At 41.2% G+C, this 25,862-nt stretch overlaps 1 protein-coding gene across 1 annotated transcript in view; it reads right to left on the bottom strand.

Moving 5' to 3' along the window:
- The window catches only part of obscnb (obscurin, cytoskeletal calmodulin and titin-interacting RhoGEF b), a 67,701-nt gene extending 43,214 nt beyond the window's left edge, over nt 1–24,487 (bottom strand). Inside the window, exons 1-31 of the mRNA XM_071926472.2 lie at nt 23,404–24,487; nt 21,081–21,350; nt 20,531–20,791; nt 19,527–19,832; nt 19,138–19,404; nt 18,783–18,889; nt 18,483–18,651; nt 17,479–17,754; nt 17,096–17,377; nt 16,060–16,065; nt 15,088–15,363; nt 13,193–13,468; nt 11,766–12,047; nt 10,788–11,063; nt 10,429–10,701; nt 9,469–9,735; nt 9,038–9,307; nt 8,672–8,938; nt 8,223–8,489; nt 8,004–8,116; nt 7,711–7,864; nt 7,396–7,557; nt 7,161–7,265; nt 4,554–4,820; nt 3,473–3,742; nt 3,065–3,331; nt 2,666–2,932; nt 2,304–2,570; nt 1,462–1,731; nt 1,072–1,341; nt 547–813 (exon numbers count right to left, since the gene is read on the bottom strand). Coding sequence (XP_071782573.2) covers nt 547–813; nt 1,072–1,341; nt 1,462–1,731; nt 2,304–2,570; nt 2,666–2,932; nt 3,065–3,331; nt 3,473–3,742; nt 4,554–4,820; nt 7,161–7,265; nt 7,396–7,557; nt 7,711–7,864; nt 8,004–8,116; nt 8,223–8,489; nt 8,672–8,938; nt 9,038–9,307; nt 9,469–9,735; nt 10,429–10,701; nt 10,788–11,063; nt 11,766–12,047; nt 13,193–13,468; nt 15,088–15,363; nt 16,060–16,065; nt 17,096–17,377; nt 17,479–17,754; nt 18,483–18,651; nt 18,783–18,889; nt 19,138–19,404; nt 19,527–19,832; nt 20,531–20,791; nt 21,081–21,350; nt 23,404–24,487 — 8,161 coding nt within the window. The remainder of the gene's footprint in view (nt 1–546; nt 814–1,071; nt 1,342–1,461; nt 1,732–2,303; nt 2,571–2,665; nt 2,933–3,064; nt 3,332–3,472; nt 3,743–4,553; nt 4,821–7,160; nt 7,266–7,395; nt 7,558–7,710; nt 7,865–8,003; nt 8,117–8,222; nt 8,490–8,671; nt 8,939–9,037; nt 9,308–9,468; nt 9,736–10,428; nt 10,702–10,787; nt 11,064–11,765; nt 12,048–13,192; nt 13,469–15,087; nt 15,364–16,059; nt 16,066–17,095; nt 17,378–17,478; nt 17,755–18,482; nt 18,652–18,782; nt 18,890–19,137; nt 19,405–19,526; nt 19,833–20,530; nt 20,792–21,080; nt 21,351–23,403) is intronic.
- Between the last annotated feature and the right edge of the window lie 1,375 nt (nt 24,488–25,862).

The following is a 25,862-nucleotide window of genomic DNA, read 5'->3' as shown; positions in this document are numbered from 1 at the left end:
GTCCATACTCGGTTGGTGAATGTAACCACATTTTTTTGCAGCAAACAAGATGAAAAAGTTGGAAAACACTTCAATGCAAAGGGAGAAAATGTATTAATCGCAAAATAATGAGACATACAAAGTGTAAAATAGAACAGGCTTCTGTACTACATGCAGGATAAGCTACGCGTTTCAAGCTTAGCACTCTTCCTCAGGTGCCTTATTGCTTTCCGCTTACTAAGAAATTAATACATTTTCACACTCTGTATTGAGGTGGCTTCCAACTTTTTCATCTTGTCAGCTGTGGGCCTTTTGGAAGCCCTTATTTTTTCCAATTGTTCTCTAGAGGATACCAAATTTTCTTCCAAATCTTCCAAAGGTAGGATATACTAGACATTCAATACTCAATTAACTCTTGAAACAGCATTGATAAAAATAATAAACTATGCAAAACGCTGTATCCACCTACACCATAGGCCTACACAGCATTCATCATAGCTTTGTTTTTTACTACATAACATTGGGTGTGTTGAATTCCAATAGTGGTAAACATATCCAAGTTCTTACCTTTGACTGTCACCTTTGCCATGCTCTTGGCAGTACCCACGTCACAGGTGTAGATGTCACTGTCTTTGTCCTCCAGGTGCTTGATGGTGAGAGTTAAGACCCCCTCCTTCTGGGACATCTCATATCGTCCTCCGGCCTTGAGCACTGTGCTACCTTTCAACCACGTCACCTTGGATGGGCTTTGTGCGGTCTCACATTGCAAGGTCACGGAGCCCTTCTCCTCTGCTTGGCTGTCCTTTAGCGCTTTGGTGAATTTGTGGAGTGGCTCTGTGAAAAAGAAAACAACTTTGTTGCATGTTTAGACACTGTATGAAATTATAAGATTAAAGTTGATCTGTGGTTTGAGAATATGAGGTTACCCATGAACTGACTCTAACTATTTTTACTATACAGATATTGATTCGTTTCTATATCAAAATCTCTCAAAGTAGTTGTTGTCATATGCATATCTCTTGTTCTTACATAGTCATAGATCAACACTGGCCTAAGATGAAAGTAGATAACTAAGAGTCATCTCAGTCGTACCCTTGATCTCCAGCGTAGCCTTGGTGGTTGCTCCTCCAACAACCTCACAACTGTACTCTCCAGAGTCCTGAGCAGAGACGCTATGGATCGTCAGCTTCATGACCTTATGCTCTTGGCTGATTTCATACTTCTGGCTCTTCTTGATGGCCTTGTCTTCCTTGGCCCACTTTACCATGGAGCTAGCCTGTGTTACCTCACAGGTGAACACTGCATCTTCCCCTGGACCAGCACTAACATTCTGTAGTCCCTTCGACACAGATGAAGCTTTGCCTGCAACAAGGGATGATAACATGTTTTACCTTTGTCAGTGTTTACTTTTGTCATTTTAACACTTTCATTCATTCAATGTCTCAAGTCTGTCTAGGTCTCTTAAAACAACAGATAACTTACCTTCAACTGCTAATGTTGTCTTGGAGCTCAGGTCTTTAATGTTGAAGACCACCTCTCCAGCATCAGCAGGGGTGACATCCTTGATGGTCAGCATGTACTTGCGTCCTTTACTAGAGACTTTGAAGCGTCCTCCATTTGTAACGGTTTGGCCATTCAGAGTCCAGGAGCACTCATCTGTGCTCTCCCGAGACAAGATACACTCAAAGCTACATGTCTCTCCCTCATTCGCCTCAGCTGACTTCAGATATTTGGTAATTCCAATGCCAATTTCTAAAGTCAGGGCAGAGAGCATAAGGTGTGTTGTATCATATCATGGGGATTTTGATAAAACACAGACGGCATATCAAATATAGACTGTAGAACAAATAAAATAAATAAATACATAAATAAATGTCTTGGGCTTTTAATTAAAACCTTCACATAGTTTATGTTAAAAAATATGCTGAACAATTAGGGACGGGACAATATATCGAAATATATCGAAATCACAATGCATAAGTGTGACGATACGTATCATGGGGTAGAATAATGAATTGCGACATTAGCAACACTTTATTCTGCTGTAGTAGTCACAAATAAGGCATTTTTAAATTGTTGTTTACATTCTAGGACAAGTCAATGCCATTACAGATTTGTGGTTCAGAAATAAACATAATTTTGCGCAGTCATACTTTGTCATTGAACTATGACATCGTATCGTGGTTGTATTGAATCGTGAACCCCATAACGCGTATAGAATCGTATCATGAGATAGGCATATCGTCCCATCCCTATAAACAATACATGTATATAAAAAGCTAAAATAGCAAATAATATGTATGCTGTATGTTAACAATACCAACCTCTTACAGTGACCTTTGACTTAGAAACCTCAGTTCCCAGATCACAGATGTACTCTCCAGCATCTTCCTTGGTGACATCCTTGACGATCAATCCCAAGGACTTTCCTGTATGAAGCAGCTCATACTTTGGTCCGGCCTTCAGGACTTTACCCTCTTTTTTCCATGTGGGGGAAACTCTGGGCTTGGAGGCCTCACATGCCAGAGTTATCATGCCTTTTTCCTCTCCAACAACATCATCTAGAGACTTGAGGAACACCGCGCGCTTCTCTGGAGGGTAATTGAGAAAGGTAAGCATGATTGAAGAATATATTAAGTTCGCATTTCCTCACTTGACTTGGTTAAGCCATGATCACAGTTCTTACCTTTAACCTTCAGTGTGACAGACTCTGTCACCTTGCGGACTTTAAAGGTGATAGTGCCCCCATCCTGAGGTGCCAAGTTCTTAAGTGTGAGCTTGTGAAGTTTTCCCTCATGAGTGATGGTGTTGACCTCATTGGTGAAGAGCACCTTGTCATTCAGCAGCCACTGTACCTCTTCATCCGCATAGTTAATCTCACACGTGAACGCTGCATCGCTGTCTTCATCAACCTCTGTGTCTGCCAAGTGCTTGGTGATCTTAATTTCACGCACTGGATGGGAGAAACAAAACAATGATTTTAGTTTAATGAGTGATAACTTCAAATCAAATGCTTGGTGGATACTATGGATACATTTTCAATCCAGAATGATTTTCTAATGCAACAAATTAATCACCACTGTACCTTCAACAGTAAGTGTTCCTTTGGTCTCAGCAGCTCCGGACTGACAGCGGTACTCTCCACTATCTTCTCCGGTCAACTTCTGAATGGTGAGCTGAGCCCGTGAAGCATCTTGCTTAATGCTATACTTGTCTGATGCTGCCAGAGGTGCTTGACCTTTGAACCAACTAACCTCTTTGGGTGAGGCAGAGAATTTGCAGCTGAGTATAGCTGAGCTTTTCTCCTTCGCCTTCACGTTTTTGATGGGCTCTGCAACCTCAAGTGGACGCTCTAAACGGGAGGAACAACAGCATGTGATTAGATTTGACTGAATTACATTAAGCATAATCACCTAGAGCTGTTTTGCAGCACATTTACCGTAGCAAAAATACTGTATAAACATTTGGTTTGTACCTAAAGTCACATTTTTACCTTTGACTGTGAGTTGGGCCATAGATTTGCTCTTGCCAGCAGTGAACTGCAGAGGTCCTGTCATGGATGCTTTGGTCTTTTTGAAGGTGAGGCGGTGCATAGTGCCTTCTTTCTCCATCTCAACATCAGTGCTCTCCTGCACAGCAACTCCATTCAGTGTCCATATAGGAGGCTTCACCAATTCCATACTGATTTCAACTTCGAAGACAGCAGCGAAGGGCTCTGTAACTTCCACTGCACTCAACTCCCGCACAATGCTGATGGACTGTTCTGGAGGAGCCGTGAAAAGAGAGTAGTTTGGTTTGAAGATGTAGTCGATGTGAGTTCAGAAAGCTAAATACAATGGTGTTTTATAGTAAGTTAACAGTACCCAGTTAAAATTATCCAAATATGATTACTAACATTATCTCTAACCAATAAAATAATCCCTTAGTAATTAGTAATATGTCACAGAAATGTTTTTTACTTAAATAAATTAAGCAAAAATAGCATAGTATAGACAAATTTAACTCAAGTACATAGAGTGAAGATATTGTGGTAAAGGATAATGTGAATCCTCTGGAAATTCAGTATTTCTTTGGCCCATTTTGTATCATTATTGAGCCATGCGCAATTCTAACATTAAGGATGACTTACTGCAGTGGTGCTAGAGTTATGATAATTTATTTGTTGCTTGAATAATTAAAAATAATATTATTATTGTCATTTATTTGCTTGGACTTGCATGTTACAAAATGGGCATAAAAACTACAAATCAACATGGTATTAACATACTTCTCCTTTACCACATACTTGACCATTTCTGATAGAAAGATAGATAGATAGATAGATAGATAGATAGATAGATAGATAGATAGATAGATAGATAGATAGATAGATAGATAGACAGACAGACAGACAGACAGGCAGACAGACAGACAGATAGATAGATACCTTATTGACTAGCAGTCTGATGGCATTGTTGATGGCAAATGTATTTATATAGTCATATAGATGCCCTATAATTGACCATATAAATACAAGTTAGCTAAACCTGACACCATGGTTTACAATAAACCTTTGACATCTTCCACCCTGTTACCTTCCACAAGCAGTTTACAGGATGTCTTGTCATCAGTGGCGTCACAGGTGTACGTGTCTTCGTCCCCTGAGCCCACATCGTTGATGGTGAGTTTTCGGTACACATCTTCACTCTTGATCTCGTACTTCGTGCTGGGCTTGATCTCCGTCTTGTTCTTGTACCACCTCACCTTCGCACTGGCGCGTGACACTTGGCATTCAAGATGACCACGATGCTTATACATCGCTATCTTATCCCTGAGTCTCTTCACAAACTTCACAGGCAGCTCTACAGCAACAACAACAGCTTATCAGTACAAAACCATCATGTATGCCACAAAGGTGCTATTAATGCCAAGGCCTTGCCAAAGCCCTTGCCTAAGCGCCCTATAGAAAAGACAAAGCTCAGAACTACATCATGCTATAGCCATAGCAAATGGGCCTAAAAACCATCACTTCTAACATATTGTCTGCAAAAGCTAAAGCAGGTGGCAGGCATGTTGTAATGACACATTGCATTAAGTAGGAATTACTGTATGGCTGTAAATATGATTGTTTTTTTAGCTGTAATCAGTATAAAAAAATGTTGTTGTATATGTTTCGTCAATTGCTGTTTGATTACATACAGCATGAACAGTGACTTAGAATTAGGGAAGAACACAATGTAATTTCATAAAAGTTACAAAGCAATCAATTAAATCAAAACACAATAGTTATTCATTAAAAAGTAATAACATATTGTGTTGTAGAGTAGTTTTAAAAATCTTTACATATACTGTACATAATGTTGAGCAACATATGGTAAAGTGTTAACAAAGTATGCTATTTAATGAGTCATAGAAAACAATTATGCAGGGAGTGAATGCCTCTACCATCATCTTTCATCTCATCATCCATTAGACTGCTGAAATTTTGTATTTTTTGTTTGATTCATAGACCTCATACTTCTAGAGGAATCCCTAATACTCATATATAATTGATTACCATCCAAACACCCCAGAACAGCAAACCAAGTCCTACCACAGGCCAGTAAACCTAACCCAGTCTTACCGCAGGTCAACAAGCAAATTAAACTTATAAGTTTCAGACTACATCACAGTAGAGCTAACACAAAACCAAAAATATTTTTACTCCACTATCAAAGGCAACAGAAATGCACAAGATAAAATTAAATTCCTCAAAACAAGACTTTGTAAAGCCACTTTCACCACCAGGTGGGACTAGAGGCAATAGAACGACATTTGGGAGAAAACTAACCTAACCCTAACTAACCCTCCTCTCGAAGCTGACATGGATGATTGTTCGACACCAATGCAGTTCACAGTCACTCCGCAGTGGAAGCATCTCTTGGATATGCGCTCAAACCTTCACCTGTAGGAGTGCCATGTCTTTTTTATGCGTGGAACATGATGTCCTGAAGTGAAGCCCTGGCTCAGCATGATTCAGAATCACAGACTGTATCCCCAAAATGGGATCCTTATATTGTGTGGATTTATTGTGTACTGTGTTACAGTGGCTCCCTGTGGCTTCTCAAAAGAAATAGGAGTGATTTCTCCTTCAATACCAGTTTCTAAAAAGTTTGAGGCTCTAAACAGCTACACTGTTTTTTTTAGTACTTGTTACTGAATTGTCCAATGAAAACATCACACTTTGAGGATGAGAGCCAAAACAATCTGTCTAAGACAAGTTTATTTAAGTACTTGCACTTATTCTTGACGGTATAATCCTGAGCCTTTTTCCATCCAATTAAGTTGATTCCTGTCTAAAAGGGGACACGAACAACAAGCATGCTGCAGCAAAGCCTCAAATGAACCCAATTAGCAAAAAACAATTGACTAACGATGTGTTCTCTGTGGACGCCGATACACAGGACCTTAACAACATTCAATCAAGAAAGGAAGCGATGACAATACCCAGGAAAACAATCCTGAACATCAGCTAATGCTAAGAAATAATAGTTGGAAAACAGAAAGAGTTGTTTTCCCTTTGCCATCAGGTCTCAATGAGCCATACATGCCTGAACCTATGACAATGTAAATGAAAGCTGCAACTAGATTTTCTACCTCACCTGACTGAAAAGTTGTCAGAATGTTGCATCGATTTTTTTTTTTTTTTTTTTAAGCAAGAAACCATTCTCTTTGACTTCAGTCTGATTACAGACATTTACACAACATTTAACCCGGTCACTAGTCTAGGTTAAATGTTGATTTAAGTTTATTTGAAATACAATGAACCAGGATTTGGATTATCAGGTTGCATGCCACCAGAATCTGCATACAGCCTAATAATCAGTTTAGAGTAGCCTAATTGGTCCTAATTTTATCAACATTTGAAAATGATTGTGATTTCAGTTGTGCATAAGCAAGTAATCCTTGGCAACTTTCTGACCACTTTAGTCATGATGATTAGAGATAATCCATTTGCAACCTGCATCTGAACATTGTCACATAATAGTTAAGTAATCCATAGAATAATATATCAGTTGTTATGTAATTTCAGCACACTGTGTTTTCATTATTGCTATCTCAAATATAAATGTGTTGCTGTATCATACTTTGGTGGACAGACACTGATTTGTATAATGCACTATATGATATAAAGCCACACAGAATGGTCGGGATTTGTTTACCTTTCACTTTTAGTTTCGCAGTTGAAGAGATTTTCTCAGATGTAAATTTAATCTCACCCATATCTTCTGGGGTCACAGACTTAAACAGCAGCACATATGTTCTGCCTAGGTTCGGAAATAGAGAACAGAACGTTATTATAGACAGAGTCATCACTGATAAAGAATTATTAATGTAATTTCTATAACATTACATAAATGCATTTGAATGACATTAATTTATTAATTGTGGCCTCACCCTCTTGTCTCATCTTGATGTTGTCACTGACTTTGAGTTTGGTACTCCCTTTGTACCACTGGAAGTCCACCTCATCATGTGAGAGCTCACAGACAAATGCAGCACTTTCTTTCTCCATCACCTCCACATCCTCCAGCTTCTTAACAAACTTAATCTCTCTGGCTGTGGGGAAAATATTCTTAAGCTTCTTGCATGATGTTTCTATTGTGAATATTGTATGTGAAACATTGGAAATAGGCATACTAGTGTACCAAAATTAACAGTACCAACTGATTGAATTTTTCCTATATGACATGATCAATAATTTAGAATTACCATGAATGGAGAGCTTGGCTGAGGTGTTATCATCAGCAGTGCGACAGATGTAGGTGCCTTGATCTTCAGGTGTACATTTGTGGATGACCAGAGTGCGCTTTCGGCCCAGGGAGTGGATGCCAAGATTCTTTGTTGGTTTCAGCTCCACATCACCCTGCAGAGAAATTGTCTTTCAGAGGTGACGTATGTACTGTATATACTGCATGCCTTTTTCTGCCAGTTCAAACTGCACAGTGGCTATCTTATTCTGTCACTACGCAGCGTATATTCTGACACTACTTATGATTTCTCACCTTGAACCACTTAACGTCTGCGTTGGTTCGGGACACTTCACATTCAAAAGTGACCTTCTCTTTCTCTGGGACACTGACATCCAGGATGGGCTTAGAGATCATAGCAGGAGGTTCTGTAAAACCAACGCACGTTCATCAAAAAATTCACAAACACAAGCTACAGCAACCCAGTAACTAAGAAACTCAGTTTAACGGATCATTGCTGAATGAAAATCATACCTGTGACAATTAGTTTGCCAGAAGTATGGACACCCTCTGCTTGGAACGCAATTGTTCCTGCATCCTCCATCTTGAGTTGGGACAGCGTAAGGGCGTGCTTCTTTCCAAGAGCTGTGATGCGGCAGTTTGTCCCTGTCCTCATCTTGGCCCCGTCCCTGGTCCAGGAGCCTTCGACATCAGCCTGGCTCAGTTCTACCTCAAGAGTTACTGTCTCCGTCTCGTGAGCCTTGGTTTCTGTCAGGCCCTTCACTACCTGTATCTTCCTCACTGAAGGGAGGAGGGAAGGTTTGAGTGTGTTAAGTTTACATGCATGACTAAGCTTATAAATCAAACTGTGAATCCAAACAGGTGCACATTACCGGATAATTAAATGCTCTTTCTAGGGCTAAGGTATGTGCTTGAATATTGTACACTTGCAATAAAAACTTGAAAATTGGGATCAGTCTTACTCTCCACAGTGAGCTTGGCCTGGGTCTTGTCATCCAGAGTTTCACAGGAGTAGAAGCCACGGTCAGCGTAAGTCACACTCCTGAAGACCAGACTCTGCTTGGCTCCATCTACCCGAATCTCCATATTTCCTGTAGGCTGCAGCACTACACTGTTCTTCATCCACCTGACTTCAGCTGATGGCTTACTGAGCTCCACCTCCAGCTTCACTTCACTCTGCTCCTCCACTGTCAGGTTTTCTAGCTTCTTCTTAAATGTCACAGGCATCTCTGATGGAGGCACAAAGGATGTTTCAGAAAGAGAATGAAATGTAATTACAATACGCGTTCACAGAAACATATTTCTTCACATTAAATGCGTGTTCTTACGTTGCACTTGCAGAGTAGCTTTGCAGCCTTTGCCTTCTGCGTCAACGCTGATCTCCCCAGCATCCTCCTGGGTAACAGAGGTGATGGTGAGTGAGTGGCTGTTGCCACCATGCTCAATCTTATACTTAGGCCCAGCAGTGATGGGTATGTTGTTGCGGAACCATTTAACATTGACGTCTGCCGGGGTGACAGAGCACTTAAAAATGGCATCTTTTCCCTCCACTGCAGCCACATTGTTCAGTTTGGCAGTCAGCCTCACTAGTCTGGGTGCTGAAAGAAAAGAATGACATCAAATGAACTGGACTGATATAAAAGAATAATGTGACAATTTTAACACTGTGCATGTTTGACCGTTTCTTTTATAAATTCCCTGTAGGGAGCATTCAGAATGGCTTGTCATGGATTTCAAGTATAATGAAATATTTAGTTACCTTTTGAGGAGACTTTAGCAGAGGTCTTGTCATTTGTACATTCACAGCTGTATTCTCCCTCGTCTTCCTTAGTCATGCCAGTCACGGCAAGGACCCGCTTAGCACCTTCTGTGCTAATACAGAACCTGCCACCAGGTTTAATCTCACGACCATCACGGTGCCAAACAACATCCCCTGAGGCTTGGTTTAGTTCACACATCAGGCTAAGTGTGCCACCCAACTCCATGGCAACAGACTTCAAAGGCACCACAAACTTCAAAGGTAAATCTAAATGGAAACACGGAATTTAGACATCAGAAAATTAGGCATCTGCAGCGATATACACTCACCTGCCACTTCATTAGGTACATCTGTTCAACTGCTTGTTAACACAAATATCTAATCAGCCAATCACGTGGCAGCAACTCAATGCATTTAGGCATGTAGACATGGTCAAGACGATCTGCTGAAGTTCAAACCAAGCATCAGAATGGGGAAGAAAGGTGATTTAAGGGACTTTGAACGTGGCATGGTTGTTGGTGCCAGACGGGCTGGTTTGAGTAATTCAGAAACTGCTGATCTACTGGGATTTTCACGCACAACCATCTCTAGGGTTTACAGAGAATGGTCCGAAAAAGAGAAAATATCCAGTGAGCGGCAGTTCTCTGGGCGAAAATGCCTTGTTGATGGCAGAGGTCAGAGGAGAATGGCCAGACTGGTTCGAGCTGAGAGAAAGGCAACAGTAACTCAGATAACCTCTTTACAACTGTGGTGAGCAGAAAAGCATCTCAGAATGCAACACGTCCAACCTTGAGGCGGATGTCACTTTGGTAGCCGGTTGACACTGAGCTGAAAGCTGATACCTACCCAGTATTAGTAAGGTGTACCTAATGAAGTGGCCGGTGAGTGTATATCTATACAAAATGTAAATTCTCTCAACACTAAAACATTCCTTTAAAATTCATAGAAAAACTGACTAACCTTTGACCTGAACTTTGAACTCCAGTTTGTCATCAGCAGTGTGACAGGAGTATGTTCCACTGTCTTTGGCTTCGGTGGATTTTACTATCAGGGTACGAGAAAGGCCGTCTTTTTTCATCTCATACTTGCTGCCCTCCTTGAGCTCCACACCATCCCTACACCACTTCACACTCGCACTCTCTGTGGTCAGCTCAGTGGTCAAAACGATCTTCTCACTTGCTTGAACAATACATGTATCCTTGACAGACTTCTTCTGGAACTTGGCAGCTGAATCTATAGAGAAGAAAGAAAATGTTTACAGTGCTTTGTGCAGAGAATTAATCAAGTTAAAAAAGGCAAAAAATTCAATGATATTTTACCTGCCATCTGCAGCCTGAACACCAGCTTGTCTGTTCCAACCTCACAGGTGTATTCTCCAGCATCTTTCTTCTCCATCTTTTCTATCACCAGCTGACGACTCTTGCCCTTTGACTCCATGTGGACTGCCTTGCTGGAAGTCAGCAGCTTGCCATCCTTGTACCACTTCACCTCCGTCTTGATATCAGAAACCTCACAGCTCAGAGTGGCTCTCTGGGAGAGAGCAGCTTTCACCTCCCTCTGGACCGACTCCTTGTTGGAGAAGGCAGCTGGGGCTTCTGTTGAGAAGATGACATATTTGCCAAGTGGCACCAGAATAATATTCAATTTCAGAATTATTTCTGATTCAAAGGTACCATATGTAGTTTTTTTGTAAGATCTTCAAAGTGAAATGAGTTATGATAGACCATCAAGCTGCTTTTTACTGTCATATTTCATTATTTCTACTTCCCAATGCTTTTGATACATATCTTAATAGTCTTCCTTCTAATTTTCCAGAGAATCAAGCCCATGAACCCCCATATTGTGCCAACTGATAGCACTGAGCAGACAATTACAGCTTCTGTTTATAACAGCGACAGTCATATTTTTTGCTATCATTAGAATGTGACATCCACAACTAGTTTTACAGCAATATATGCATGGGGAAATGTTATATATAGCATCTGTAATTAGTCTTTTATCTTGTAATATACTCTTTTTGATAGACTGCTTATAATGACAGCTATCATATGCTGTAACTAAGTGTAAACACATCAGTAACACTGTAAAGCATGCAAAGAGCAAAAGCTTTTCAACAGTAACAATAGTAATAGATAAGAACAACAAAAAGACAAATTAAATAGTCCTGCAGAAAAACTCAAATGACAACAATTACATTAATTTGATAAAGCCAATACATAAAGCTGAATTCTGCACATATATCTAATGCACATTTACATACACTCTAGCAAAGGCCAGCCGCACCATATTTTTCCTACCTGCCACCTGCATCTTAAAGACCAGCTTCTCTGTCCCAGCCTCACAGATGTACTCTCCAGCATCCTTCTTCTCCACGCTGTCTATCACCAGCTGACGGCTCTTGCCCTTTGACTCTGTATGAATCGTCCTGCTGGAAGTCAGCAGCTTGCCATCCTTGTACCACTTCACCTCCGTCTTGATATCAGAAACTTCACAGCTCAGAGTGGCTTTCTGGGAGAGAGTAGCTTTCACCTCCTTCTGGACAGAGTCCTTGTTGGAGAAGGCAGACTTGGCTTGGATTTCTGCAGAGGTAATAATGGAAGTGTGTGATGGCAATGTAACCCCTTCATTTAGACACAATTCATCACACCACCAAGTAGCAAAACAATGCAGGCCAAAATATAACCAGGAGAGCCAAGTACAACATCAAGCCATTAACACAGATCAAAAAGGGAAGACCAATATATATACAGTATAGCCAAGAGCAGCAAACAGCACCGTGCAGTTATGTAACTAAAACATCTAAAAAAAAAAAACAAATAACCACAAATATGTATGATGCCGGCAACATACTATAACATTCTCAAATTAACAGAAAACAACATCTAAGCAAAACCAACTATATCATAAACATTCACATCCTCCACTGCAGTTGCTTTTCAATTTCCCTCTATTTCACTTAAATATTCTGTTGTTGTCATGCACAAGACAGGCAGACATATAGACTTGAACAAAATTTGCACAAATCACAGTCCTGTGAGAGAAAGCATTCCAAGGGACATCCCCATACCTGTCACCTGTACTGTAAACGCCAATTTCTCAGTTCCGACCTCACAGATGTACTCTCCAGCATCCTTCTTCTCCACGCTGTCTATCACCAGCTGACGACTCTTGCCCTTTGACTCCATGTGAACTGCTCTGCTGGAAGTCAGCAGCTTGCCATCCTTGTACCATTTCACCTCTGTCTTTGTATCAGCTACCTCACAGCTGAGAGTGGCTTTCTGCGAGAGAGTAGCTTTCACCTCCCTCTGCACTGACTCCTTGTTGAAGAAAGCAGATTTGGCCTGGATTTCTGTAGAGGTAACTGGGGAGGGTTTTAGCAGCGTTATAATCACCCATAAAAAACGGAATGGACACTAAAACCACAGCATAGACACTAGTTTGGATGGACTGGACAAACATAAAGCTAAACAGATGCAGAGCATAGAGTCATAAACTCTATCAATGCACATCCAAATGAGGTAGGCATTACACAGCACCTTTACAGCCATGAACTGAAACCCACTGAGAACCACTGATTAAATAATTCACAATCTAGACAAAAACAATTTGCAAAAATCCACTTCAACAATTTTTTAAATTGCTGCATAGACATACATAGACAGACATAAATCCCCAAAACAGCAGCAATCCACAAAGATAAAGTGAACTCACAGATGCCGCCTACCTTCTACCTGTACTTTAAAGACCAGCTTCTCAGTCCCAGCCTCACAGATGTACTCTCCAGCATCCTTCTTCTCCACGCTGTCTACCACCAGCTGACGACTCTTGCCCTTTGACTCTGCATGGACTGTCCTGCTGGAAGTCAGCAGCTTGCCATCCTTGTACCACTTCACCTCTGTCTTGGAATCAGAAACCTCACAGCTCAGAGTGGCTTTCTGGGAGAGAGCAGCTTTCACTTCCCTCTGGACCGACTCTTTGTTGAAGAAAGCAGATCGGGCGTCTGGAGGTAGCCACAAAGGTGCACAATGGAGACGTCAAAAATGATTCATTCAGAGTGAAAGACCAAAACACTGCACAAGACCTGACAAACAACGAATCCCCATACACCAGAGCTGCCTCAGCAAATCAAATACTACAAGAAAGTCTGACTCTGAAGCACAGTAGTGCACACAAACAAAGAAACCCAAAGCATTCAGATAATCTCAACACAAGAAAACAAGTCAATATTGTCCTATAAAAGCTTAAGCCGCAGAGCTTGGCAAATATCCCATAACTGATATCAAATTTAGACAAACCCCAGATGCAACCAATAATGCAGCTAATTTCATTATTCCCTCTCTGTAACACCACTTTTGATTGAACAGTCTAAGCAGCAAGACTACAGACACAAACAGGACATTCCACAAAGAAACCTGCAGATGGTGTCGAAGTAACATTTTCCAAAACAGAAAAAATAAGACAAAATATCCAGCAGTTTTCCACAAGTAAAAGGTTATTTTCCTATCTCCTAATAAAAAACTAAACTGGAAAACATGTTATAAGTAACCCACTTTTTCCTCATTTGTGGCAATCTCAATAATTAGGAAATAATGTGAAAATGATCACACAGTTGTTTCTTGGTATATGTAATAAGCCTTAGTTTTTATACATATTTCTGTTTTTTGTTTTGTTATTACACTAGGGGGTACTGTCCCTATTTAAATTTCTATACTGTATATGTATTGCAATGCAATTACCATTGTATGAGTCAGTCAACAAAACTGTGTTTCAACTAAAATGCATCTGGACTGTGTGTTTTACAAACTATGTCCTGAAAGGGAAAATGCTGCAAGTTATTTAACAGTGATTTGAGATTTGAAACACCAACCAATGGCCAATGGGTAACCAGTGCAGTTATAACTCAATACACTCATTTTTTGGTATTTATTAGACATATTGTATGTACTGCATTCTCCATACCTTCCACCTGTACTTTAAAGACCAGCTTCTCAGTCCCAGCCTCACAGATGTACTCTCCAGCATCCTTCTTCTCCACGCTGTCTATCACCAGCTGACGACTCTTGCCCTTTGTCTCCATGTGAAGTGTTCTACTTGAAGTCAGCAGCTTGCCATCCTTGAACCATTTCACCTCTGTCTTGGCATCAGAAACCTCACAGCTCAGAGTGGCTTTCTGGGAGAGAGTAGCTTTCACCTCCATCTGGACTGAGTCTTTGTTGAAGAATGCAGACTGGGCCTTGGTGTCTATGGAGGTAACCATGAAAGGGTGAGACATCAAGCGCAGACTGGATTCTTCAATATCAGACACTGTTGTGGACTAGGCAAGCATCGTGGCAAGGAAGCCAAATTCAGTCCATTATAAAGAAAAAAGAAAAATAGAAACAGAGCCTAGATAGACAATGAAGATGACGTTTTGTTCACTGAAGTATGTTTGTTTTAGGGTTTTTTTTCAGAATGCATTTTCTAAAATGTGTCAATCTGTGGGTTGCTTTACAACTTCACATTTCATATCCTGCGGAAAATGCAACTTTATACTTGTTCATTTACGTGTTACTAACAACATCTACAACATCTGCTATGCATCTCAATCAACAGGAAGTCAGCAAGCCAGTTGCCACCTACCTGCCACCTGCATCTTAAAGACCAGCTTCTCGGTCCCAGCCTCACAGATGTACTCTCCAGCATCCTTCTTCTCCACGCTGTCTATCACCAGCTGACGACTCTTGCCCTTTGACTCTGTATGAATCGTCCTGCTGGAAGTCAGCAGCTTGCCATCCTTGTACCACTTCACCTCTGTCTTCATATCAGAAACCTCACAGCTCAGAGTGGCTTTCTGGGAGAGAGTAGCTTTCACCTCCTTCTGGACAGACTCCTTGTTGGAGAAGGCAGACTGGGCCTCTGATGGGGGAGTCATGGAGGGGAAAGTATCAGGTGTGATTCATTCAGAGCAAAACATCAAAAGAAGGATGAACCAGACTGAACCAACTGTGGAGTAGTGGACAACAGAGGTGTCTGAAGCACATCAGTTATCGAGAATATATTCAGCCATGCGGAGATACCTATACAGGCACAGATCATTTTACATCTTCTGGACAGACTTATTGGAGGAGAGACACTGAATTTCTAGTGCAACAACAATCGATGTGCACAGTGGTATCATAAATCTTTTATCCAGAGCTATACACTAAAAGCACAAACAAGGCTAGGCAAACAGGATGGCAAGGTGGATGATACAGACCCCTGATAAAATCTACTATTGAACGGCAATAGATACATAGCGCAAATGGGCAACTCTGGTGTCCACATAAGCCACAAACATAAACAATACTGTACAATTCTAAAACCAAATGAACAATTTAAAATGTTCCTTTGCGTCATCCTTGTATTTGTATTTGTATTTGACTTACATTTACTATATATTACAGTATATTATTGGAACAAAATTCCACCATGACATGCTGCACTAGATGACTGAGACTGACTGAGTGTGGACAAACACACCTGAAGCTTCATTACTGATGAGCACCCAGTAAGTAAAGAGAATAGAATGAATGAAATCTACTCTCCCTTACCTGTCACCTGCATTTTAAAGACCAGCTTCTCTGTCCCAGCCTCACAGATGTACTCTCCAGCATCCTTCTTCTCCACGCTGTCTATCACCAGCTGACGACTCTTGCCCTTTGACTCTGTATGAACCGTCCTGCTGGAAGTCAGCAGCTTGCCATCCTTGTACCACTTCACCTCCGTCTTGATATCGGAAACCTCACAGCTCAGAGTGGCTTTTTGGGAGAGAGTAGCTTTCACCTCCTTCTGGACCGACTCCATGTTGAAGAAGGCAGATTGGGCCTCTGAGGATAAAGTCAGTGAGAATCACAGTGGTGCTGTGAGTGCAGTTTAAGATCAAACACCAACAGCTGGAAGCACAATGGAAGGGAGCAAATGCACAGCAGAGCTGCCTCAGGAAATCATGTATTCTTAATACTGTATATTAGGGGTACGGAATAATTAACATATTCATTGGCAAGAGAAGCTTGATAGGCTACTATCATAGGGACTACGGATGTAAATTAGCATTTTTGCTATGTTTACATCTTGTATTTTTATACTGATGTTTATCAACGTGCTCTGTCCCTATCAAATAAACAAATAAATAAATAAATAAATAAATAAATAAATAAATAAATAAATAAATAAATAAATAGGCAGAAGAATATACTCAGCCCAGCAATGTGGATTTAATGTAAAGTAATACAAGCGAAATTGTAACACATTAGAAAACACCACTGCTCTGTGCAGCACTGAAATTAATCACAACACAAAGGGCATAATATAAGGATTCTAAAAAGTTCAACATTTAAACTATTACTATGTCAGGCAAACCTCAACTCATCTTGTTTGTGAGGTATTCAGAATCACAAAATAGGTCCTGCATCAAAAAATGGAATGTACAAAGAATGTACGGAGAAATGTGTGGTTACTAACGTTCTCCAAGACCTTAATCTACCACCTTCATAGCTACAGTGCATTCACTTGTAACATCAGGCATAACTTCCTGAAAGTCTCTCCAGCAACTGAAGCCAATCACAGGCAAGAATTATATCCATATAGCTGATCAATTGATCAGTCCTACCTGAAACAAGTATCTTAAAGACCAGCTTCTCCCCTCCGGCTTCGCAGGTATACTCTCCAGCATCGTTCCTCTCCACCTTTTCAATCACCAGCTGACGAGTCTTGCCTTTTGTCTCCGAGTATATCATCTTGCTGGATATCAACAGCTTTCCATCTTTGTACCACTTCACCTCTGTTTTGCTATCAGAAACGTCGCAACTCAGAGTGGCTTTCTGGGAGAGAGTAGCTTTCACCTCCTTCTGGACTGACTCCTTGTTGGAGAAGGCAGCTAGGGCTTGGGTTTCTGTTAGAAAAATACGGTTTCATAAATTTTGTATCTGTGATGCACAAAGTGAAGTGCTGAGTAGGGCCATTCTATGTCATGCAAAAGCATCATATTCTTACCTTTTATCTTGACCTGGAATGTGACTTTGTCCGCTGCTGTCTCACAGGAGTAGTGTCCTTCGTCACTTTTCTTGGCATTCTTGATGATGAGTTTCCTTTGAGTCCCTTTTGAGATGATGGAAGTTCTTTGGTCCTCAATGACCTCCACCTGATCTTTCTTCCACACGACAACCCCGCTGGCAGGAGACACCTCGCAGCTCAGCTCAAGGTCTCCTTTGAGGGACGATGTCATTCCCATGGGACCTCTGGGCCTGTTCAGAAACTTGGCAGGTTCATCTTAGAGAGAAAGAGATGGAATTCAGTCCGTGTTTTGTTTTGGTTTTTAATAAATAAATGTACTATGTAATAACAATGTAGAATTGTTTTTATAACTTATATATTTTATAGCTCTAAAGTCTGTTTTGTGAAGACCCCATGAAGACTACTTGACTCTGATGGCTAATAGACATCCTTTAAATTAAAGAAATAAACTAGAGACTAGTGCAGGTGAAATATTTGTGATTGAGAAAGACTTTTGTGATATTTCCTTTTAATCTCTTTGAAAATTTCTATAATTTAATTTTCTAAAGTTTGCTATGGTATTCATGCATGGGAAGTGCATGACTTGGGGGGGAAAGAGTCATACTGGAGTTGATTACATGATGACAGAGAGTTCTTTCCTCTGTTTGATGGCTCATGAGCACCTGCTAGCAGCCATCAGGGCAGGTCATGTTCCTGTGTGTCACGTGGTGCGAGAGAGGCTGTCTGCATTATGCAAGCTAGAGATTGGGCACGAGGTGTGTTACAAGCCCCATTCCCTTTGTCAAATCATGTCGCACTGAGCATGAGGTATGCGTGATGTTTAGTAAAAAGTTATGCTTCACAGGTCAGTAACAATACTGGCAAGTAGAACAGATTTTCAAACATAATCCATGGCAGATTGTTGATTGTTGATTTTACCCAGCATTAAAGTAAAAATATGTTAAAGTACTATACTTTGCACCACTGATTTTGATTGAGTGTACCTTTAAGAGCGAGTTGCAGGGACATTCTGTCACCATCCAAAACACACTCATAGATGCCCACGTCCTCATCTGTAACATTGTGCACCATCAGGATCCTCTTGCGGTCTATGATCACATACTCATACTTCTTCCCCACTTTTACCTCGCGCCCATTTCTCATCCAAACCACCTGAAGAAACGAACAGAGAAAAGAATGTAAAAATAGGCATGCTACCGGTGACGTTAAAGGTATATTAACTGAACAAAATTAGCTGAAAGAAAAAGATAAAACCGGATATGAGGTGTTTTCCCATCACACACCTGTGCATCGTAATCAGACACCTCAGTGGTCAGCTGGGCAGTGGCTTGGGCACTGCAGATCACCACCTCCATCTGATCTGACTTATTAGTGAACCTAACAGGAGGGGCTACAAATAGAGGTGTCAAATAAGTGGGTATTAGAGACTTGCTTCTCACAAAAAAACATGTAAATGGATCTAATTTGCCTTGCAGTAAATAGCCATGTCCCTTAATTAAAAGCAATGCTGAGGATGAATATTGCTGTTGTAATACAAATGGGTAGAGAATCACCACATAAAAGGAAATAAATTATATCAAAAGGATTTAGAGTGTTTCTCTCTGTTGGTAGTCTAATTGTCTGGGGTCAAGTGCATACCCTTCACGCTTAAGATGCAACTGGTCACCGAGCCTCCACCCACAAACTTGACTTCAACTCCGTTCAGTTCCACGGACACAACGCGGATGACCAGGGTGTGTATGTTCTTGGACCTGGTGATGAGGTACTCTGCCCCGCTGCGCAGGAGGCGGCCGTTCAGGGACCAGAAGCCGGAACAAACAGCAGACAGTTCCACGGAGAGAGATGCCTCCTCACCGGAGATCGCTGTACTGTTCATCAGGCCCTTCCTCACTTCTGCTGAGGGTTCTGAAGGAGAAACCGGACATGAGGAAAGACATCTCGATATGTACTGTATACTCAATATGCTCACAGTCAACAACAGCATTGTTAGTGAGGAGTGAGAAATGTCACAGTGGCATCAGTCTTACCGAGGTAGAAGCTTCCAGGCACCTCCAGGTAGGGGCTCTGGCCAAAGTCGTTGATAGCGGAGATACGGAACTGGTAGCTGGCCTCTTCAGTGAAGTTGCAGATAGTCATCTGCGTTGACACAACGGTTTCCGTAGCGTTGCACCTCTGCCATGTCTGAGTGCCCACCTTCCTCCTGTCCACGATGTAGCTCTTGATGGGCACGGGGCGGTCGCTGTCAGGAGGAGACCACTGAAGGGTGATGGACGAGTCAGTCTTGTTCAGCACCACAGAATCGACTGGGGGATCGGGAGGATGCTTTCTTGCAGCTAGAGCAGAAGGAGTGATGGTCATGCTTTTTGTCTGATCGGATTAGTATGGAGTTATGATAGTAAATGAGACAGACATTAAGGGATTAAGTTTCACAGAGAAGCATGTATCCTCACCGGTCCTGGGTCAAATAGTGTTTATAAATATATTTTATAGTTTGTTTTATCCTAGGTGCCAGATGGGTGGAGTTTGCTGCATAAGACAATAAAATAAATACAGAAGAAAGTTAAGATAAGCACCAGTTTCAGTTTTACCATACTCCCAACTTTATGCATTACTTTTTATTTCCTTTTCATATATTTTATTCTATCTTATTTTACTTCAATTTATTATTTTTTTTACTATTATGATTATTATCATTACTATTATTATTATTATTATGATTATTATTAATACATATTCTGATTTAGATTTCTGTGTTGTATCTCTTCGATCTTGTTATCTTTGTTGCACTTTGTATTGCAATCTTGCATGAAAGGTGCTATATAAATAAAGTTTGATTGATCTGATTGATTGATTGATTGATTGATTGACCAAAAAGTATTAAGTCAGTTTGTATAGTTTTCTGTGACTGAAAACTTACCTGACACTATCTGAATTGTCCTGATTCTGTAAACCCCATCCATATGGTATTGCAATCAGTTCGAATAAACTAGGTATATTTCGAAATAGTATTTGACCCAGGTCTAATCCTCACCAGTGACAGAGAATCGAGTGGAGGTCTTGCAGTCTCCAGCCACAAAGGCCACTTCTCCTGAGTCATCTGCCTGGCAATCTCTGATGGTGAGTGTGTACTGTCTGAGCACGCAGGCAATGGAAACCCGTGAATCCTGCTTCAGCTTCTCGCCATTGCGGGTCCAGTACGCATCTGGGCAAGGCTGCTCCAGCTCCACGCAGAAGATGACAGTGTCACTAACGGGAACAACGGTCCTCCGGGGAAGCTTCTTGGTAATGTTGCCTGGGATACAAAGAGATGCAGACATTAGTCAAAGAAAAACAGCATTCAATAGCCTTGACACACTGGAAAAGTATAAATGGTGCCAAAGTGGAGAGCAAAGACATTTGAGGACAGAGGGAAGTTGCCAGGGACGAGGAATGAAATGGATTCCATCTGTATAATTTCAACTTTTAGCAGTATTTTAATAATGGTACATTAATTCTACTGAGGTGAAAACATTGTGATGCTTGCACACAATATCAAACAAAGAACAAGGAGTGGAGAAAGAAACGAAAACAATCCTTCATACCCAGTACAGTGAGCTCGGCCACGGTGCGACTGCCCTCCTTCATCTCACAGATGTAAACAGCATCATCGTTGGTGGTGACATTGTGGATGGTGAGGCGGCGCAGGGTGCCCTCTTCCTCCATGCGATACTTGATACTTTGCTCTAGCCGTGTTTCCTCCATAAACCAGTTGGCCTGGGTGGCAGGAACAGGCACCTCACACATCAGCATGGCTGACGTCTTCTCTTGTACCTCCACGTCTTGCAGCTTCCTCCTGAATGGCACCTTAGGCTCTGACACAATGGAGGATCACAGAACCTTCATTAGGTTAAAGTTAAACATAAATGGTTCACATTATGTACTTCATATACACTACCAGTCATTATCTTAAAGCCATTTTGACCTGAAGAAGGCTTATGTTTAAAGGCTTGAAATTTGTTTTTTAGACAAATATAAATAGTGAAGTTGATGCCTATGTATGAATTTCTTTCCAAAGCCTTCGCCTTTCCATCAAGGCAAAGGGCGACTACTTTAAAGAATCTAAAATATAAGATTGTTTTGATTTGTTTAACACTTTTTTGGTCACTGCATAATTCCATTTGTGTTATTTCCTAGTTTTGATGTCTTTACTATTACTCTTAAATATGGAAAATAGTAAAAATAAAGAAAAATGTGTTTGTCCAACTTTGACTGGTAGTGTATACAAAAAAATGTAGGCTATGTCAGTAGCCTGTAAAGCTTAGGATGTGAACACTAAATGCCCCTATAACACACACTATTTCAATGGAGAATGCAACATAAATCTTGTACATTTCCTCTACTGCTTGTGTTGTCAATTTTCTTACTGTACTGTACGACACTTCAATACTACAAACAAGGGTTACAACTTCATAACGTATCCATCATCATCAATAACCTAATACTCTGGATCCAAGCCAACAGTTTAAGCAGTGTACTTCAACATGTGGCACTCTAATTTGAGTTATGGGACATGTCTACTGGGTTCAGTAAATCATTCACGATACAGCAAGTATTCACATAAAATAAAACTAACATTTACACTCTCTAGACTCTTGTGAACCTACCAAAGAAGGGTTGAGATGTTTTCAACTTGGCAATTGAATATCAAGTTCCGCAAAATGACTGGTCATACACTAGAGACGATCGAAATATGTGAAATATAGTACGGCTCCGGAACAGGGCTTTGGCTTGTAATCTAGTCCAAGGCTTTGACAACATACATACACAAAGATCAACAGCCCTTAAAACCTATTCATTCTGTTCATTAGCATTAAAAATAATAAGTGCTGAACTGTAGCTGGACTGTGGACTAACCTAGGGTAAACAATAATAACCAACATTTTAGATAAGATTTATGTGCTGTCACCTTTCCAAAAAAGATAAAAAATCAATGCGTGTTTCATAGTTGTGGTCTATGACCTTTCACAGAGGTGCTTGTTGCACACAGGGGCTATCAAATGATCTGATGTTGCTGGGAACACCAAAATTTAAAGGGCAGAGGGGTGTAATCCTTTCCATTGCAAAGCTTCTAATCAAGTCCTGCAAAACAACAAATTACAAGGCGGGCATCTAAGGTATCTATTTTCTTGCACCAACAATGACCAGGCACATCAACGGCGCAGCCCTCACTATCAAATTAAGATCAAGATTTACAGCTGTCATTGATAACTCTACGGTTTCGACCCCTGGCCAATTTCTGCTCATAGAGAGTGACACAAGCAGTGGCGCCCAGGGGCTACAGCAAGTGAGTGACTATCTTAGCAACTGTGAACTACTCATCACCCGCAGAAAATAGACGCAACACAACACCCTCCTTCATACCATGAGCCAAAATTCAACCTTGTTGTGAAACGCCACGCACATGTTAAGGGGTCAAAATACAGCTACGTTCAGTTGAAGTTTGATTCACTTTCATAAAGTATAGTGATTTTGAGAACACTGACAGCAGTTGCCTACCGTATGTCAATGCAAGTGTGAAGGCCTCTTTTTAAACATTTGTACACGTCAGCCTCTAAAATGTTATGCTGACAGATGTTGCAGTTAATTCAAGTACATCTTATAAACATTTATTGAAGCTCCACTGCAGAAGATTCTCTCAAGGCAATAAAACAGTCAGTAAATTGTAAATAAATTGTCAGTGCAAGCGGTGTGCTATCATTATGTGGCATATCTTCAAAGAACACCAGTGAACTGTTATGTGAGATGTTAGTACCAAAAATACACCTAAATGACAAGGGATCTTCCTATCACCCATCATTTCTTAAAACAACACTGATGATGTGCATAGCGAGACCAGATTTAGGCCTACCATTTTTAAAAGCTTACCTTTGACAATCACCAACACAGCACTGTAGGTCTGCCCAGCCATGTTGGTTGCATTGCAAGTGTAGAGGCCATTATCACTCTGCTTGCAGTACAGGATCTTGAGGATGAAGTTCTCAGCTTGGTCCTCATAAATGACATGTCTGCGGCCCTCGCTGATGTTGGAGCCATCCTTCCTCCAGATGATGTGGGGCTTAGGGTGACCGGTCACGAAGCAGCTGAGTTTGGCATGTTTTCCCTCCGTCACCGTGCAGGTACGAGTGAATACGCCTTTGGGCAGCTTTGCCAGCGTAGACGCCCTAAGGTCATGTTCCAGACTCAGAGCACTCAAACCATCTGCCATGTTGGTTGTGGAGGAAGAAACAGAGGAGCTGCTGTCTTCGGTGCGATAGATGGAGATGTCCTTCTTCATTTCCTCTTTGCGCTTTTGTAGGTGAGAGAGGAGGGAGGTGTTCTTATCTGCACCCAGGTGGCGAGAGTCCTGGACGTCCACAACAAGCGCTGCAGCAGTGTGCGCTCGACCCACAGAGTTCTGCGCCCTGCAGGTGTAGGTGCCGCTGTCCAGGTTGCGTACACTTTGGATCTTTAAGGAGCTGCTGTCGCTGTCTGAAACGATCTTGATGCGGTTAGTCTCCCCCAAGTAGCGGCCATCTTTCTCCCAGTCAAAGTTGGCCTCAGGGTGGGCTGCGACCCGGCAGTGGAAAACAACATCGCCTCCCAGGCCCACGCGTGCAGAGGTGGGCTTGACCATGAAAACCGGGGCCCTTTGCACCATCTCTGCTGGCAGGGCCACTTTGAGGGTTACAGCAGCGTAAGCCTCCCCGACATTGTTTTTGGCCCGGCACATGTACTGGCCACTGTCCTCCAGTGTTAAGTCATAGATGGTCAGGCGGTACACATCTCCATCCTCAACGGTCTTGAAGCGGCCCCCAGATGTCAGCTTCAGCTTCTCCTTCTCCCAGGTGATCAGTGGGGTCGGGTTGCCCACAATGGTGCAGCTCAGGTTGGCATCCTTGCCCACGCACACTGAGAATGCCTTTGGCCGGGTGAGAAACCTGGGGGCTCCTCCAAACAGGTTCTGATCCATTATTTGTTCCTATATTCAAAGAAGAAGTGAAGATTAAATACAATACCAGGGGGGAATTAAAGGAAATAAAAGGCAATTACATTGGAGGTGTCACACACAGGTGTCCTTCTCACTGTATTTTCACAGCTGGCATTTAACAGGTAACAAATCTATTGCTAATTTACACACAATTAACACAAAGAAAGAGATAATTAGATACTAATTTGGGTCCTATGATGAATAACATTGGGTAAAAAATAGGCTACATACCTAAAACAAATATTTTATTATGTCAGTTTTATACTGCATTTAAGAAATGCTCAAGAAAGACAAACAATAATATAGCTGCTGAACTGCCACACCGTATACTATTTTGTATGCCCGTCCCCACTTTCTGTATCATAGCAGCCATTTTCTATTACTTTCTGGCCACAGATTAGATTACAAAGAAACAATATTAAATGGACAGGGTTTATTTTATTTTGTACTCTTGCTGTAACAAAACTACCAGTAGCTAATTCAAACTGTATCCCAAGCCATTATGACAAATGACATAGTTTGTTATGTGTATAAATAATGCTGTGACAATACACATAAATCCACATCTGAGACGTCATATTTCTAGCTGTCTCTGACACCATACCCCGGCCCTGGCCCTACACACACTGACCATATACAAAGACTTACTTCATGCCATGCAGCCTACTCAATAAATAAATAACACACAACAAATAAATTCCTCTATAACAAGGTCAAATAGAGCAGATATGTGCCTTTCAAAGGGTGACATTTGCCAGCTTTGTCACCTCAGTCGCTTGAACTGCCTGTCCCAAAAATAACCTCAGCTGTCAGACCCCGTCTCTGTCCATTGCCATTTGTAGAAGCAAAGGGACATCAGCTGTTTGATAAAGCTCCCACTCCAGAAACAAACTTCATTTTTCACAATGCCAGTTGTCTTTAAGCTCACTGAATCTTCTAAATTATTATGGCAGATTTTAATTACTAATTGTGGTTTGTAAAAATGTAAAAATGGGAGCAGCGTAATTCTTAACGGTCAATTTAGCACAGTTGAATAAAGTAACTGTTAGCCTAGCTTAAACTGGAAGTTGTAACCCAAATCATGCATTCATCATGGTTGCCAAACACTATTATGAAAGTTTAGATGCATTTACCCATGTAGCATAATTAAATGAAGCATATTAGTTCAACTTTACATCTCGGAATCATTACTATCCATTAGGATCTTTTGGTAATAATGTTTTGACATCACTTTCAGCCTAGCTACTTTTTCACCTTGAGTCTTCAGCCACACTCAGGTAAACCAGGCGCTGAAACATGTGGGCTAAAACGTCAGTTGGCTGTTAAGATTTTCGGATGGTACTCCAGTATTTGTGTT

The sequence above is a fragment of the Centroberyx gerrardi genome, chromosome 13 (assembly GCF_048128805.1).
Source record: "Centroberyx gerrardi isolate f3 chromosome 13, fCenGer3.hap1.cur.20231027, whole genome shotgun sequence".
Taxonomy (NCBI): domain Eukaryota; kingdom Metazoa; phylum Chordata; class Actinopteri; order Beryciformes; family Berycidae; genus Centroberyx; species Centroberyx gerrardi.
The sequence above is the reverse complement of the archived record's forward strand: the minus strand, read 5'-3'. Positions and strand labels throughout refer to the sequence as shown.